General features: G+C 53.2%; 1 protein-coding gene across 1 annotated transcript in view; it reads right to left on the bottom strand.

Annotated features, from left to right (window-relative positions):
* Positions 1 to 7,060: 7,060 nt before the first annotated feature.
* CORO2B (coronin 2B) overlaps positions 7,061 to 17,168 on the bottom strand; it is a 58,317-nt gene continuing 48,209 nt past the window's right edge. Inside the window, exons 5-11 of the mRNA XM_028100349.2 lie at positions 16,249 to 16,365; positions 16,008 to 16,112; positions 15,383 to 15,479; positions 11,702 to 11,814; positions 11,266 to 11,356; positions 10,890 to 11,029; positions 7,061 to 7,304 (exon numbers count right to left, since the gene is read on the bottom strand). Coding sequence (XP_027956150.1) covers positions 7,173 to 7,304; positions 10,890 to 11,029; positions 11,266 to 11,356; positions 11,702 to 11,814; positions 15,383 to 15,479; positions 16,008 to 16,112; positions 16,249 to 16,365 — 795 coding nt within the window. The 3' untranslated portion in view covers positions 7,061 to 7,172. The remainder of the gene's footprint in view (positions 7,305 to 10,889; positions 11,030 to 11,265; positions 11,357 to 11,701; positions 11,815 to 15,382; positions 15,480 to 16,007; positions 16,113 to 16,248; positions 16,366 to 17,168) is intronic.

Raw genomic sequence — 17,168 nt, 5'->3', positions numbered from 1 at the left:
CTGTGATGAGGCAGTGGTGAGGGGCTATAGTTATAAGACAGAGTGAGGAAGTATGGGGATGTATGGCATTTCCCCCCCCCCCTTTTTTTTTGTAATCTTAGAAATTGTGCCTGGTTGTAATTGGTCAGTTAGGGCCTATGGTTATTTCGAGGTGGGTCGCTTAAGGAGCCTGTTTGCATTCAGCTCAGTGGGCGCTTTGAGCCCTTTGCCTTACTCAGGTGGCCTAAAAGTGGCCTCTACTTGATGTACCTTCCCTATGCCTGCCCCCAGCCAGAAGCATTCATTGCCGGAGGGAAGATCGGGATTCTGAGAGCCGGAATGCATAAATAAACAAGTAGTCAATACTCAGGCTTTTGGGTTTCCAAACAGATTTTCAAAAATTCATGACTGAGACAACAAATAGTCTTGAAAGCCAAGACTTCTGACTTGAAGAGAAAGGGTTCAATGCCGGGTCATAGGGTTTATGCCACAACAGGGGAATAAGTTAGGTGAAGAGCCAGTGTAGCCTGCCCTCCACAGGCAAGATTAGGGATTGGGGGCACTTGCGGTCGAGTGGGAGGTCAGTGGGTGGCACCAGACCTAGAGGGATCAAGAAAGGCCCAGTCAGCATCAAGAGGATCCAGGGAAGGCTGAGCCAGGGCCCGGGGAAAATCTGTTGCCACCCTTGCTTCTGCAGGCATCCATGTGAGCCGTACATCTCAGGGGTAGGGAGCTGGGAGCCTCCTGGATGCTCATCAAGCGTCCAACAGAAGTAACACCTGGCCAGACCTAAATATGCTCATCCCTTCCAACGACTCACAGGGACAGTCTCTTCTGGGCCACCGGGGCAGCGGTGATAGAGTAGGAAAAGCCCCAGCACCCATACCTGGTAGACTGAACATTTGAAGTCTGAGGTTTCACCCCAAGGCAGACAGTTAGTGTTGGTGGCAAATCCCAAGCTTTTACATGTTTAAAATAACTTAAAAAAAAATACTTCCTCTTTTATTAAAAAAAATTGTTTATTGTGGAAAAATGCAGATATTAAAAAAGAATCGAATTAATCTGAAGGACACTTGCTAAGCAGGGTGCGGCGGCCATGCTATCCTCTGTCCCGTCGGGTGGTGCTGGTTTAAGAGAGGTGGGGGGCGCCTGGGTGGCTCAGATGATTAAGCGTCTGCCTTCGGCTCAGGTCATGATCCCAGGGTCCTGGGATCGAGGCCCGCATCGGGCTCCCTGCTCCTTGGGAGCCTGCTTCTCCCTCTGCCTCTCTCTCTCTCTCATGAATAAATAAATAAAATTAAAAAAAAAAAAAGAGAGAGGTGGGAAGCGCTGTGCCCACCTCTGTGGAGGGCCCCGTCTGTTGGCAGAGGGCGGCTCATCTCCCAGCTCTGGTTCCATTCCTGGGGGGCTCTTCTCCCATGTCCCCATCCCTAGCCCTGATCCCCTTCCTCCTGCCCTCAGCCCCCTGACCACAGACATCCACTCTGAAGCCTGCCCTGACTGCGGCCGTGTCCCACCTTCCCCTGGATGCCCCCCTGGACCACGGGCCCGCCAGCCCCCACCGGACTCCCTGCTTCAGGGCTGCCCTCTGATTCTTTCGCCTCACAGCAGCTAGAAGAAGGTGTCCATTCCCGCTTCCATTCCTTCCGTGGCTCCCGGGTGCGGAGAGTGGAGCCCAGCGCCCAGAGCAGGGATTTAGGGCTTCCGTGGTCTGGCTGTGACCCCCTCTTCTTGTGCCCCAGGCTGCTCCCATCACTCTCATCAGTAACTTCCTGGGAACTGCCCGGGGCTGGCACTGGTGAGCCCCAGGGCTGGGTGGGCTATGACCACCAGGCAGCAGAAGTCTGGCCTGGGACCCTGCTCCTCCCACCCACCTTTTCCTCTTCCCCATGCTTCCTGTCCCCAGCTCTTCCTTCAGTCCCCTCCTCAGGCCCAAGCCTCCTGGAATTGCAGACTCTCCAGGCCCTCCCTGTCATTGTCCCTAAGGGAAGGGGGTCACGGGGAGGGGTGGGGGAAGGGGAAGCTGCTCAAGGTCACAGAGCAGGCCAGGGACAGGAATCCAGATCTAGCCTCTTTCCAGCTTCTTAGGGCAGGTGGCCTTGGAGGAAGGAGGCACGAGCGCCCTCCTTTGGCTGCTTCTTGAGGCAGCTGGGCTGGGGCAGGGAGAGGGCCTGGCTGCCCTTTTGAGCCTCCCTTCTTCTATACTAGGAGCATTTCAGATCCTGGCTCTTCCGTGTGTCTGCTTTGCCATGAAGTCCTGGGGACTACAGTTGGGTCATTAATTCTGGGGTGGCATGGGAGGTGGCAGAAGGGACCCAGCTCAGGAGAAATGGGCTTGATAGGAAGGCCATCAGCTGCCACCTGCTGGCTGGATTCAGGCTCCCAGCAAACCCTTCCTGGTCTTTGAATCTTGCCTTCATCACTGTGACCTTGAAATCCCAGATCTCCATCCAGTGTCCCCACCGCCCTCCCACTTGAGGCCCGCCCCTCTCCACTGCCCCATGTTTTCCTCACTAGGTGTGTTAACCCTACTCACGCTAGCATCCCAGCCCCAGGGATGCGTCTGTCTATGAAGAGGGCTCCGGCAAAGACAGTGCTTAACCCAAAGGGGCTATGTACTAACGGGAAGTAGCTTGCAGTGTGATAGCCAGCTGCAAGGGAGGGCCTCCGAGCCAGGAGCGTCGTAGGACTGCTCAGACCTGGCCCTGTCGAGGCTCACCTGCGCCAAGTAAGGCTGACCCATTTGTGTTTGTGACCGAATTAAAATCCCAAGGAATGACAGGCTGCAGGTTGTTTCCAAATAGAAACACATGTGCACAGAGAACAAGGAGCTTCTGCCAACATCCCAGACAGAGCCCTCCTCCCCTCCCTGCCCCACACACCCTCCGGGGAGGAAAGGGATCTGGTAATGCTTCCTGTGGTCGAGGTAAGTGTCGGCTCCTGCTCTGGGCAGCACCTGTGAGTGCGTGTGGCCCTTCCAAACAGTAAGGCTGGGAAGCGGGGGCCTGGTGGTGGGGGTGTTTTCAGTATGAAGTCATTTCCCACAGTGAAGAAGCAGCTACATCCCACATGCTCCACTGGCAACCTAGGGTGTTTTGCTCAGCACCAGCAGAGAGTCTAAAAATGCCCCAAGCCCATCTCGGAATCTCAGGAATCTGGCTGGAAGAGAACCCAGGAGACAACAAATCCCAAAACAACCACTTACCCTACATTGAACCCAGTAGAAGGGAAAGCTCATTTTCCAGCCTCCAGGAGTTCTGTGTCCCATTGGGCCACATGATGCCCATAGATGGGCTCCTGGCAGAGCCCTTCAAGGGCAGGCCTTGTTCTTTCCCATTTCTGGATTCCCAGGGCCCAGTACTGAGTAGATCCAGCTACTCGGCATGTGTTGGATTCTGCTGAAAATTCAAGTAGGTGTCTGGGGTGCAGGACAAGGAGTTCTAGGTATGCCCAGGAGGGACCTCTCCAAAGAAGAGAAGGATCTGGAGTTTAGCCTAAGATAGCCTCACCTGGAGAAAAGAAGGGAGCAAGTATGAGCTGGGGAACATGGCTATAGAAGCTGGTTCAAAGAGCCGTAAAGGGGCTTGCTTTCCTACATGGTTACAACAATCAAAACAATGTGGTGGGCTAGGACATAACCGGCAGCGGGATCAGCATCACAGACCAGGCATGGGATATTTTCTAGCATATGACAACTAAAGGACCTAAAGACAACCAATGAGAAACTGATGGGTTATTCAACAATGCTGCTGGGAAAATGGGCTACTTGGGGGAAATCACATTCGACCCTGACCTTGGACAATTTGCCATTATTTTGGTAGTGATTAAAGAGCGGGCCAGTTGGGCTCAGAATTGGGGATTCGGTGGGACAGAGGCACACATGAGACAGGTCTCCTTGTCCATTCACCAGCGCCCCCGAACCTGGGGAGGAGGATGTCTCAGTCAAGGTAGAATGCCTCTTCCTCAGCATCCCAGCCAGGAGAAGGAGCTCCCAATAACCGGACTCTCAGTGACCTCAACATTTTTTTCAAGCCCAGGACTTTGTGCGATGATCTAGAGCAGAAACTCTAGAGGTGTCTTTGTTCGAACTCATGTTTGGCAAAAGTACTTTTCTGCACCCAAACCCCACAAGACACCGTTCTGCTGTTTCCTTTCTCCTGACATATTTCTTGTTCACACTACTTGAGCTGGACACTGGGTACTCTTGGTGATTTGTCCCATTCTCTCAACTGCTCACATAATGGAAACTGAACTGTTAGACCAGGAAGGGACCCTAAAATTGTCTTATTCCCTCACTTTATAGAAGGAGAAAGTGAGGGCCAGAGAGGAGTAGTGAACTACTCGAGGTCACACAGCCAGTCAGAGGCAGAACTGAGGTCTCCTGCGTCCTGCCCAAAGCTCCCCCGCCGCCCTTTGCCATTTCCTCTCCAGCCCTCTTCTCTGACTTTCCTTGCTTTCCTCTGGCTCTTGTGAGTTCCCTGTGGTGTCCGCCCTGCCACGCACCTGCCCACTTTGCAGCCTGACAAGTCGGCTCCATGACAACCTTGGCTTGGTGAGAGAGGGAGTGTCTCCCGGGCCCGGCAGCCCCTCCTGCCCACCATCCCTTGTCTCATGATGGGCCCCAACCCTCCTCTCAGACCAGACTCTGCCCAGCACTGAGCCTGGCCGGGGGGACTGGGAGCATGTGCCTCCTCCAGCTCTGGGCTCAGAAAATCCACATCCTTGTGTGTCTTCCCCATTACACCAGCTGAGTGACCTTGAGCACTTCATTGCTCTGGATCTGACTGCTCTTCTTGAAAATGGAAATAATATTAGAACACAGCGTCTAGAGCTGCTGTGAAGATCAAGAATCAAGTACATGGAAACTGCGAAGCGTCATTCCAGTGTAAAACACTGGTGTCCCCCAGACCCTAACCAGAGCAGATGCTTACCGAATAACTGAAGAACCGTGGTTCTCAACTGGGGGCGATTTTTCTATCCTAGGGAATATTGGGTGATCCTGGGAAACATTTTTACTTGTCACAACTGGGTAGGGGCTGCTATGGTGTTTGATTGGCAGAGGCCAGGGATATTGCTAAACATCTTACAGCCCTCACAGCAAAGACTTATCTGGCCCCAAATGTCAGTGGTGCTGGTTCAGAAGCCTTGCTGTCGATGAACAAAAGTGTAAAATGATATCTGTAGGCACAGACATGGTTTGTTGTTCCAGAAAGGCAAGAGTTGTGGCTGGGAAGTTGACCATCAAGATACCATGGTGACCAAGAGTGGCAGCAACCGGGATTAAATGAGAGGGTCATGTCCACATTTGGTAAGTTGAAAACATTTTATTTCAATTCTATCCTTGGGAGGCAGCATAAATAATCACAGAAGACCACAAAGGTCAATGGGGAAGAAAAAAAAGGTCCAGAAGTGTGAGGAGATGAGAGCAGACACTGTCTAGCTGCAGGGGGTGGAGGGCCCGGAGACCCTGCTTTAGCTGGCCGAGAGGGTGGAGGGTTCTTGGAGGAAAAGCCTGAGGGCTGGGGGGCTTTCCCTGCCCAGGGGACCTGGAGGAGCTGAGGGAGCCCCGGCCTCTGTTGAGGGATGTACTGCAGGGTGGCCACAGGAAAAGCGGGTATGGGGCATAATGCATCTAGTAGATCCTAGCTAATGAGAGAGGAGTGGACACCCATTTCTTGACCCCCGGGCCAGATCTCGCCCCTGAAATGTGACTTTTCTGACAGCAGTGTTTATAGACTCTGTGGGTAGTGGGAAATGACGGGAGAAAATAAGGAAACAAAAAAGAAAATGTGTAGAAGACCAAATGAAATATGACATCTCAAAGAGTCCTGTGACCTTGGGCCACTTCTATGTCCTCATCTGCGTAATGCTCCCCACCTCTTGGAGTGGATATGAGGCTTGGAGAATGCTCCCCACCTCTTGGAGCGGACGTGAGGCTTAAATGAGATGCTACGGGTCAAAGAACCGTGTAAACTTTAAAGTGCTATACGGACAGGAGGGGCTGTGGTCCTTCTACGAGTGTAAGGCTGAAAGTGGCTGAGACAGAAGTGGCGAGAGACATGTGCGGAGCATCCCTCGAAGTGATCAGACCCCTGCTCTGCCTTCCCCGGGGCCGAGCTCCACCTTTCTCAGCCTTGGCTTCCAGGAGGAAGGGGCCTCATCTGAGGGAGTCCCCTGGGGAGGGAGAGCAGATGGTGGGGGCCGGGAGCGGGTAGGGGCACTGAGTGGGAGGGGCCTCAACCGGGCGGTGTGACACATTGGCACTACGGTGTTGGGCAGATGGTAGCAAGTGGCTTCCAGTTCTCATTCTCCACAGAGACTTGGGCGCTGGGGAAGCCCCCATGCGACTGGCATCTTGATGCGGTGGGAAGGGCCCTGGCCCACAGTCTGGACATGCTGGGTCCTGGTCCTGGGTCAACTGTTGACCTTCTGGGAGACTTCGTAAGTCACTTCCCCATTGCAACCCTCAGTTCTGTCCTTCGTAAAATGGGGACACTATTCCCTACCCTGCCTACCTCACAAATTAAACGGGAAAGGGGTGTTCCAAGAGCTTTGAAGAGAATCATGGGAAGGCAAGGGGTCATTATGGCCTTGGTGAGCAATCCTCTTAATTCCCTGAAGACAAGAGAGAGGGGGCAAGAGACAGAAAGGAGCTGGGCTGCTTGCAACCCTTGTCAGGTGAGTCAGGCTTGCCAGGCTGGCCAGGGAAGGGAGGGAGGTGCGGGGGCGGGGGAGGCCGGACAGCCCGGGCCGGTAATCCAGCCCTTATTGCGCCAACGGCAGGGATGCTGTGAGCCCGGGCAGGGAGTGCCGAGATGTCCCGGCAGCCCCTTGGTGGGGGCGAAAACTTCAAGTTCTCCATCTGCTGGGGTCCTGGCTTGGCCCTCTGCTCCCTGGTCCTTTGAGGGCGCCCTGCAGGGAGTCCCTGGTCTTCGCCCCTCCCAGGCAAAGGCAGGGCAGGGGTGGGTCTCCAGCGGTGGGTCTCCAGGAGAGGCTGGGGACTTTCTCAGCAGGAGGTCGAGAGGTCAAAGGTCAGCTTCCAGTCCTGGCGGTGGCCAGGTGGGGGTTGTCAGGCTGTTCCCCAGCTCCAGTCCCCGCTCTGTCTCTGGGGGCGCCGGAGAAGGGGGAGTTAGGGGCGCGGAGACACCACGGAGAGATCGGAGGTCAGCTTAGAAGGCAGCCCCGCCGGGGAGCTAACAGTTCTTGGGGCTGTTGCGCAAGTTTTTCAGCTCCAGCTGCAGCTGCCGAATGCGGATGTCCTTCTGGGCCAGCTCCTCTTTCATCCGCCGGATCTCATCCTGCTGCCGGAAGAACATTCGGAGGAGCTGGGGTGGACGAAGAAGAGAGGGGCGGTGGTGGGGCGGGAGAGAGCAGGTGAGAAGGCGAGTTCTCGCGAGCGGGGGTCGCGCCTGCCCCGCCCCTGCCTCCCCCTCTCCCCCTGCCCGGGCTTTAGTGTCCCCGTAGGCTCTCGTCCCTGCAGCGGTGCCCTTCTCCAGACCCAGCTCACCGCTCCTACTTCCTCTCGGAGTCCAACACCGCCCCTTCCCCAAATATCTTGAGCTCACCCTTTTAGGGGTGCAGACATAGTACTCTTATTTACCATTCTGAATGGGAATCTTTCTAAAATGTTTTGTATCCTTCTTTTCTTAAGGAAGCTCAGATACAGAATGGAAGCCCGCTTTTCTGCTGCCGGGGGAGGGGGGTACTATCTCGGCCACCAAGGTCCGCACCGCGCTGGCATTCACTGGTGGGGCGGGCATGGGCAAAGCAGGGGCATCGGACAGCCCTTTACTTAGACAAGCCCCTGGATTAACCAGTCTCGCCCCTCCCACTGGAAAGCAGACTGCCAGATGCCTGCAAAACACTGAGCCCTGCAAGGCAGCGGGCCCCAGGAGGACCCCGCTCTTGAACTGAATGTTCCTGACACGCACCTGTGGGTGTCCTCACATTCCCTGGTGTGAGCTGCATGTGTTTTTGTAACTGTATACTTTAGTGAGATGGGACAGACAATAATGAAATGGTTCGAAAAGGTTCCCAGGAAAACAAAGTTGAACGCGTTAGATAAAGGGGATGCTAACAGAGTTGCTTCTGAGCTGGGGGTGGGCGGTGTAAACATAAGAGATCAGAAATAGTTTATATCTTGATTGTCCCATAGTGGTGACCTGGCTGTATGTGTTGGTCAAAACTCATGGAATGGGACACTGCAAAGGATGACTTTTACCCCAGGGAAATTATACCTCAATAAATCTGTCTAAAACAAGAAAAAACGGGGGACAACTCTGAAAAAAAACTCGGGCTTTGTTTTCAAAGTCATGGTCAGTTGCTCCACCTCAAAGAAACTGAAACTGCAATTTGGAGTGAAAGGGTGATTTATTTGTGAACGACATAGCAGATTCCCAACCAGGAATCTCCTCAAAGCAGAGTCTTGGTCCTGAATCAAAGTAGGATGTACGTATGTAGGTATGTATGTATTTTAATGTGTTAGTGTGTGTGCTGCCGAAGCCAGCACTATTTACTTAATGCCTTAAATGAAAATAAATGGTTTAAAGAATGTTTTTATCATTTTTATGATTCTTTCTTTAACTGACTTCTTTTTTTTTAACCAACAAATGGGTACTGGTTACATCCCTTTGGAGGGATGATGTGCTATTTGCCCCTGCATTCAACGACTTCACGCACTCCCGTGGCTTCCAAGTTCTCAAAATTCCTTTGCATAATCTTTTAGTCAGCTTTTGTTTAAAAAACAAAACGGTTTTATTGAGGTGTAATTCACATACCCTAAATTCCACTCATTTTAAGTGTACAATTAACTGATTTGTACTAGAATTCAGAGTTGTATTCATGTCTCTTCCCCTGTATCAAGCTACCAGTTTCTCTTCGCACATAGACCAATGTGTCCACCATGTACAGTCCAATTTTCTAACTGGTTGCTCCCAGTTGGCTGCGATAGTTGAAACTGTGGATAAACCCGGAGTCAACAGGCTCTGAGTGGATTTCTTTGCAATAACAAAGGTGTACAAGATTTAGTGCAGACCGATTGTGGCATCTGTGTTGCCTGCTCAGAGATCCTTGAAAATTTCCCTCTGGGTCATCAGTTTCCGTTCATATAAACAAGTTGAAACAAAATGTTACTTGATTTCACTCCTGCTCAACCCTGCCTCTCCTACACTGGGTATTAGGACTGAGCTCGGTCTCTTGTTAGGGCCCGCCTGGGCTATCCCAGCAACTCAGGTACCTTCTACCTTCTCAGGGGGCTTAATTTTTTTTTAATGAAAAATGCCAAATAGATACAAAAGTGGAAAGATTAGCACTATGAACCTCCAAGTACTCATTAACCGGCTTTAAGAAAGAACATGTGACCATTCTTGCTTTATCTCTATTCCTACCCACTTCACCTGCACCACCTCTATCCGGGATTATTTTGAAGCAAATCTCATTCATCACCCGATTCCATCCAATCCTAGACATCTGAACATCCCTCTAGAATGGTACTGAATATATTGTATAGCAATTATCAGTTCACCTTTCAAATTTTCCTTTAAGACTGTGAGCTCCCTGAGGTCAGGAATAGTCTTTTTATGAATAATAGTGATAATCATAAGTTGGTGTGACGAGAAACCTTTAATATAGCCCCTATGTTACCCCTCCCTTCAAGGGTGGACTGGACCTGGAAACTTGCTTCAGATGAATAGAATATGGCAGAAGTGATGGGATGTCATTTCCAAGGTTAGGCTACAAAAAGACCATGACTTCCATCTTGGACACCTTCTCTTGCTCACTTGGAGGGATGCCAGCTACCATGTTGTGAGCTGCCCTACGGAGCGGTCCATACGGTAAAGACCTGAGGGACGCCTCTGGCTGATAATCCATGAGGAACCGAGACCCTCAGTCCAGCAACCTGTGAGGAAATGAGTCCTTCCAGCAACCATGTGAGTGAATGTGGAAGCAGATCCCTCCCCAGTTGAGCCTTCGGATGTGGCTGCAGCCCAGGCACCAGTTTAACTACGAGGTCTCCTGAGAGACCTTGAACCATGGGCATCCATTCTGAGATACTATGAGATAATAAATGTTTACGGGTTTAAGTCACTAAGTTTTGGAGTGACGCCTTACACAGCAATAGATAACTAATACAGGGAGCCTCACTGAGCACTTCATATGGGCCAGGAAGAGCGCTAGACACTTAGGAAGTATCTTGTGCTATTCCTATGTGTTATTTCCCATCCCCACTTTACCAGGAGAAAGGCCAGGAAACTTGTTTGGGCACAGCCGGGAAATAGCAGAGCCCCGATTCAGATGCAGGTGGGTCCATGCAGCTATCTCTACTTCAGCTGCATCAGGCAAAGTGCCTGGCACAGGGTGGGCATCCGTGAACCCTGGCGGAGCTGAACTCAGCCCCTGGTCTTGGCACTGGGGCCTGGGCGTACAGTGGAAAGGAGAAGCCTTCGGGGGGCAGGGGGACATGGATCAGAATGAGCTGCTCCCATTCTAAAGGGTGCAAAGTACTTTCATAAACATAGCCTCTTCCCCCACAACAGGGAACTGTCAGACCCTGTCACTGCCACGATGCCAGGGAGGAAGGCAGTGCTGTAAGGCATGAGGCCAGGCTTTCCTCTGTTAGTCAGTAATTTATAACTCCCGTAACAGCAAATGACAACCCTGTTCTGAAATGAGACGCGGGTCTGGCTAGTGAGGGCCAGGGGTGGGGGTGGGGCATCAATATCGCTACCAGATCCCAGCCTCTATTTATTGGGGTCAGAGGCAATGGAAGCCAATAGCAGGCTACTTATGGTATTTGTCACAGAAAGAAAAATGCCCCAGATGGAGCCAGCTTAAAGGCCTGAAGCCCATAATTGAAATGTAAAGGTCTCGCTCTTCCAGGACCTGTGGACGTAATAACTTATATTCCTTACCTCGTTCTCTGTCCTGGGCGGGACATTCTCTAATAAATCTATTCCATTGACCACAACGCTCTTCTTTTCTTTGATGGGAGCCTTAAATACCATTTTTGAGGACTTCTTATAGCCTTCCTTCAAAGACATCAGCACAGGATCTACAGAAGGCAAGAGAAACGTTCATGCCGACAATTTGGTGGCATGTGAAGTGATGGCATCTTTCGTTCGCACCATGCTTGACAGCTGGTCGAGTGTGTGTGTGTGTGTGTGTGTGTGTGGGTGGGTGTGGGGGGTCAAGCAGGAGGCTGCAGCGAGGGGCAATGGGTGAACCGAGCGAAGGCAGAAGCTGCAGTCTCGAAGCCTCTCCCGGGGAGCCCACCCGTGCAGTAAGTACCTCGGTTGATGCCCCCCAGCCATTCATCGGGGGTCAGAGCTGGCTCCGTGCCTGGCGTCATGGGGTAAATGTCTTCCTGGTAGGAATCCGACTGCAGGGGGGGAGCAGAAGAGTGGACAGATAGGGGCCGCTGAGAGAACCCCTGCTCTTCAGCAGTGCCTCCTGGCTGACCTCCCACCGTGCTCCCGCTGTCCTGCCCCCAAGCCTTAGCACTTGGGCGTCTCCCGCGTGGAATCCCCACCCTGCATTTGTCAGCAAGCCAGGCTGCCCCCACCCTAGAATGGCCCCCATCTTCCCCCCGCCACCCCCCAATTGGGCCCAAAGACCCCAGTCCACAGGAACTTCTTCTTCTGGGTTCCCCAGGCTTATAGCCTGTGGCGAGCCAGCTAGGATTGAGTGTGGGGGTCCCTTTGGAGCCCAGCACAGCCCCACTTACCCTCCGGGGCACGATCATAGAGATGGGCTCGATCAGGCCCTTGAGAGTCACCAGCTTGTAGAAGCGGAACACCTCGCAGGCTGACACATCCAGCCCATGCTTGGGCATGACCCCTGTGGACAGGCACACGCAGCTCTGTGGGATCTCGGGGTACCTCTCAGCGCCTCTCCTCCCTCGTGTCCTTGGTCCAGGTGTCCCTGAGCACTTAGGAGGCAATGATCTAGGCACAGGGCAGCAGGTGGGCTGGGGGCCAGGCTCTGTCTCTGGGAGCAACATCTCAGATAAGCCCCTCGGGCCAGATGTGCCTCACCAAGTGCATGCTTTGGAACTGGGGCCTTTTGTAACTGTTAGGGGCTATTGAAATATTTGAGTCTATTCCATTCTTTTGATAGATGAGACTCCTGCCGGTTTAAGGGAGGGGGCTTGCCCCAGGTCACAGAGTATGGTTAGGGCAGGGCCACTGAGCCTGTTACCTTCTAAAATAAACTAGTTTCCCTCAGCCTCTGTGTTTCTGGTCCTCAGAGAGAACGAAGGAGAGAGAAACCTTTCTCCATGCACCCTCGAGCCTGAGATTGCTGTTCCGTCGTATATCTGGGACTGACAGGGCGTGCCTGCATGAGTGTGTGCGTGTACTACTTATCCACGTGTGCACACTAGCCACCGTGTTCCTAACAGCGGCGTCTACTGTGTACCTACTGAGGAAACTGAGTGGTGTGGGGTTAGGAACGCAAGCTTTGGGGTCAGACACACTTGGTTCTGAGTCCTGACTCTGCCCCTCCCCCTGGCTGGGAGGTCTGGGGCAAAAAAAAACCTCACTGCATCTCTGAACTTCAGGTTCCCTGGCTGGTTAGAGGCGGACAGTATGACCCTTCATGAGATGGTCAGGGGACTGAGCGAGAAGATGCTCGTTGACTGTCTGGCAACATCGTGAGCACAGATAACGTTAGTTTCTTTTTCCATGATGTGAACCTGAGTTAAGGTCCCAGCTCTCCTTGACTGGAATGGAAGGCTGCTTTTCCAGATAAAGGAATTCTAGGAGCTGGAGGGAAGTACTGTAAAGGTACCTGAGTGGGGTTTAGAGCCAGCAGACCTGGCTTTGAATTCTGGCTCTGCCACTTAGAATCTATGTGACCTGCTTGACCACCTCCTCTCCCCCCCCCCGCCCACCACTTGGCCAGTCACATAGATCTACTTAGCTACTCAGAACCTATGAAAAGTGCCTGGCTTCCGGCAGATGCTCCACAGTGGCCACAGATGAGGGGGAGAGGAGAAACAATTCTCCTTGATTCCTCCCTCCCCTCTTCCCTCTTCCTCAAGTCCTGCTGACCTTACTTCCTAAACACCTGGATTCATCGCCCCATCTTCCTGCCACCTCTCCAGTTACCACCCTTTCTTGGCTAGAAGTCCACAGTGGCCTCCGAACTGGTCTCTCTGCCTCCCTCCTGTGCTTTCCAAATCCGTTCTCCCCCACTCCCAAACAAAAAACAAGAAAACCAAACCCGTTCTCCCTACAGAAGCCAGAGCAACCTTAGACTAACATTTCCGATCACGTCATGCTGTCCCATCTCCCACCCGTCCGCCCAAGACAAAGAAAACCCTCCAGTGAGTTCCCAGTAAAACCCAAACTCCTTCCCCTGTGTGACGGTTAACTGTATGTGTCTGCGGGCTCAGGAAAGCAGGTCACCCTCCCCAGGGTGGATGGGCATCATCCCATCCGCGGAGGGTCTGAACAGAACAAAAGGCAGAGGAAGGAGGAAGCCACCCCTTTTTTCCCTGCCTCACCATCTGAACCAGGACAGCTCATGCCATCTTCTCCTGCCCTTAGACTGGGATTCACACCGTCAACTTCCCTGGTTCTCGGGTCTTTAGACTTGGACTGACTTGGGTCTCCAGAAAGCCAGCAGATCATGGGACTTTTTTTTTTTTTAAGATTTTATTTATTTATTTGAGAGAGAGAGCAGGGGGAGGGGCAGAGGGAGAGGGAGAAGCAGACTCCCCGCTGAGCAAGGAGCCTGACACGGGGCTCAATCTCAGGAGATATATATTACATATATATATATTTTTTTTTTTCTGTTTCTCTGGAGACCCCTTCACGAATACATCCTTCTAATCCATCCCATGGCATCTGGCCCCTGCCCTTAGCTCCAGATTCACATCCCAACCCCCTCCCCATCTTCTGCCACGTTACAGAGCCTATACTTAATCACACTAACCTCTGTTTCTAGAACATGCCAGGCTCATTCTTGCCACAAGGACTTTGCACCGACTGTTCCTCCTGCTGGCCCTACTCTTCCCCCTTCCTGCCTTATAGATCTTGGCTTAAAAGTTCACCTCCACAGTGAGGCCTTCCCTGACTATCTGGTCCCCAAATAGCCCCTAGTTCTATTGCTTTATTTGAATCTCTGCCTAGAACTTACGACCATCTAGGATTTTCCTTCCTATTTGTTTGTCTGTTTCCCTTTCGTGGAATGTGAGCCCCACGAGAGCAAGGCTGGGTAACATATTATTTACCACTGAGTCTGGGGGCTGCCACCCAGTAAGTGTTTGTTGAATGACTATGTGAAAGAGCACCTGGAAGAACCAGGTGCTCTGCCAGGTGCTCTATCTAAGCTTTACAACAGCCCTACCTAAAGGTAGGTTTGGTTTTCCCTATTTTACAGATGGAGGAACTGAGCCTCAGAAGGGTGAGGTATGCATTTGAGTCCAAATGTAAATCTAGGTCTGACCCAAAGTCCAGGCTGCTTTTTATTCTACTCAGTGAAGAGGTGACAGTGAGGAGGAGATGACGGAGTCGGCGAAGGCTGAAGTCAGTGGAATGCTCATTGGGACCTCAGGCATATCTCTGGGCCACCATCTTGCTGTCAGTCACTGAGGTGGGCTTTTGGGCCCTTACAGCACTGATGACCTGGAAGCTGGCTCGCAGGCCCTATCCCTAACACCAGATCCCCAGAGGGAACAAGCCAGACTCGGGCTCCAAGCTAAGGAGGGAACAGAGCCCCGGACGAAACTCCTTCCAACTGGATGACTCTGACCCCAAGCAGGGAATTGCTGAATGATATGTGATGCCAGTGTTAGTTGACAGGAATGAACATTTTGCTGTAAGACTTTAGTGGTGGTAGAATGTGGGCTGTGAAGAACATCTCATCCCTGCCCTGACTCATGATGCTCCGTCAATCCCAGGCCCTCTGGGGAGCCTGGGGGTGCAGTGATGGGGGACCCCCTAGAACTTCCTCCTGTCCTCTCAGGCAAGAAAAGAGCTGCTCCTGAGGACTGGGTGGTGTGCTGGTTCCCAAAGGCTTCACGAAAGGGTCTGGGCCTAGACCTTGCTCTGACCTTTAGTTACGCCACCACCTCCCGCAGGGTCAGAACCACTTTGGGCTGCAGTCTCCCCATCTGCAGACGGGAGTGAAGACATGGTGAACACCCCTGTGGGCTGATGACCAGAGATGGTGGAGGACGTCAGGCAGCGCGGACTAGCAGTCCGTCAGGTGGGTGCTGACAGGCTGGCTGAAGAGGGCGGGATGACCTCAGGGCCAGCAGCTGTAGCTTCTATGCTCATTGCCCAGGAGCTATGGGCTTCTGAGTCTGCTATTTCATGTAAAGGCAGGGTGACCCATGAGCCAAACGTCCAGCCTCTCTTTTATAGCATCACAGCCATGGAAGCCTCTGGACCACACTTACCTAGGCCTTTCTGCGGGGCTGGGGAGCGGAACTCCATGAGGTAACTCAAGAAGGGCTTCTCAGTGCTGATCTCGTAGTACCGGATGTTTCCATCTCCCTGGGGGCAGGGAGAAAGGAAGGGAGGTGAGGAAAGCAGCGGGTGGTCCTGGGGGTCTGCTGAAGAAAGCCTCTGGTGTGCCTCAGGGGTGGTCAAAAGACTAGGGAGACCTGGCCTCTAGACCCGGGGCCGGCTGCCACAGGGCACTGATGGGGGTGGTGGGGTGGGGGCGCCGTGTGTGTGTAGACAGCGCTTCTGATACACAAGGCCATATTTGCCAAAGAGCACCTGGCAGGTGCCTCAAATGCCACGACGAGTCTCTGTCCTCTACACTTCTGGCTCTGATCCTTATTCCGGTGTAAACCCCACCCCAGTGCACCTCTGAAGTCATTCCCAGTCATTGACCCTTCAGTAGGATTGAGTGGCAGACCCGAGGGCATGTTCTGATGGAAGAGAGTGAGAGCCCGAGGGGAAGACCCAGAGAGGTTAGCCTGGTTCTTCCTAGGGGGTAGGGCAGGAGCAGGGGCACTATGGGGGTAGGGTCTCCCACAGGCCGCCCCGTGCCTCCCACCCTCCATCTTCTACTACCTTTCCAGCCAGGTAGAGCATGTGGGTGTCAGCATCGTAGAAGGGAAACAGGAGGCCTGACAGCCCATCAATTTCCTCCTCGATCAGGGGCATGGACAGGTCCTCCTTGGGGTGGGGGGAGGGGATGAAGACCGGTATCAGCCTGTGTCCCGGCAGGATGGCACCTTACCTTCCCCGACCCCGGCAAAGCCCCCAGAGCGACCACCCTTCTGTGTCACCATCTGGCCTCCCCATGGCTGACCTGGTCCCAGAGGGCGATTTGTCTCGTGTTCCACCTGGACACCCCTGTCGTGAGAAGCCGTTTCATGTTTCCCAGAAACACCACCCGGTTCACTCTGTGGTTTTTGCAGTTTGCCTCCTGGTGGGGACAGAGAGAGCAGGTAAGCCAGGGCCCCGGACACTAGGGAAGTGCAATGGGCTGAACGGGGCCCCCAAAAGATCGGTTTGGGCCTTCATCCCTGGAGCCTGTGAGATGGGGCCCTTAACTGCTTTGCATCATCCAAGTGGGCCCTAAAAGTCATCTCGAGCATCCTTGTAAGAGGTAAGAAAAAGGGAGGCGCTGCAGACACACAGCGGAGGTGATGTGACTCCAGAGGCAGAGATTGGAGGGATGCGGCCACAAGCTGGAAGAGGCGAGGAAGGGTTCTGTCCCGGAGCCTCCCGAGGGAGCGCAGCTTTGACTTTGGACTTGTGGCCTCTGGAACTGCGAGAGAAGCACTTTGTGTTGCTGTAAGCCAAGCCCCTGACGGTGGAAAGTCCTTATAGCCGCCAGCGGGGGCTAACGCAGGTGCTGTGGAGCAAAGGGGCCCTGGGGCCAGGAAACCAGGCCTCGCTGTGTGTCCCAGAGGTGGGGGGGCTCGGGAAGGGGGGCTAACGTCAGCCGTGCCAGGTGCTCTCAGCGAGGCATCTCTTCCAAGAGTCATGACAGGACCTACTGACGGGAATCTCCGAGGATGAAGATGAGGCTCAGGAGCACAGGGGACTCCCTGGGTCACTGCTCGGCGACTTGCTTCACCCAGGGCTCCTTCTAAGCAGGCCATCCTCTGCCACCTACCCCCCCCCCGCCCCTGCCTCTCAAGTCATGACCCTTCCTCTTCCTCCTAACACACAACAGCTCTTTGCTGGGATGAGTCAGCATCAGGACAGAAACCAGAGGCTTGT

The sequence above is a fragment of the Eumetopias jubatus genome, unplaced genomic scaffold (assembly GCF_037043125.1).
Source record: "Eumetopias jubatus isolate StellerSeaLion01/CBP00866 unplaced genomic scaffold, mEumJub1_p1.0 scaffold_7, whole genome shotgun sequence".
Classification (NCBI taxonomy): Eukaryota; Metazoa; Chordata; class Mammalia; order Carnivora; family Otariidae; genus Eumetopias; species Eumetopias jubatus.
The sequence above is the reverse complement of the archived record's forward strand: the minus strand, read 5'-3'. Positions and strand labels throughout refer to the sequence as shown.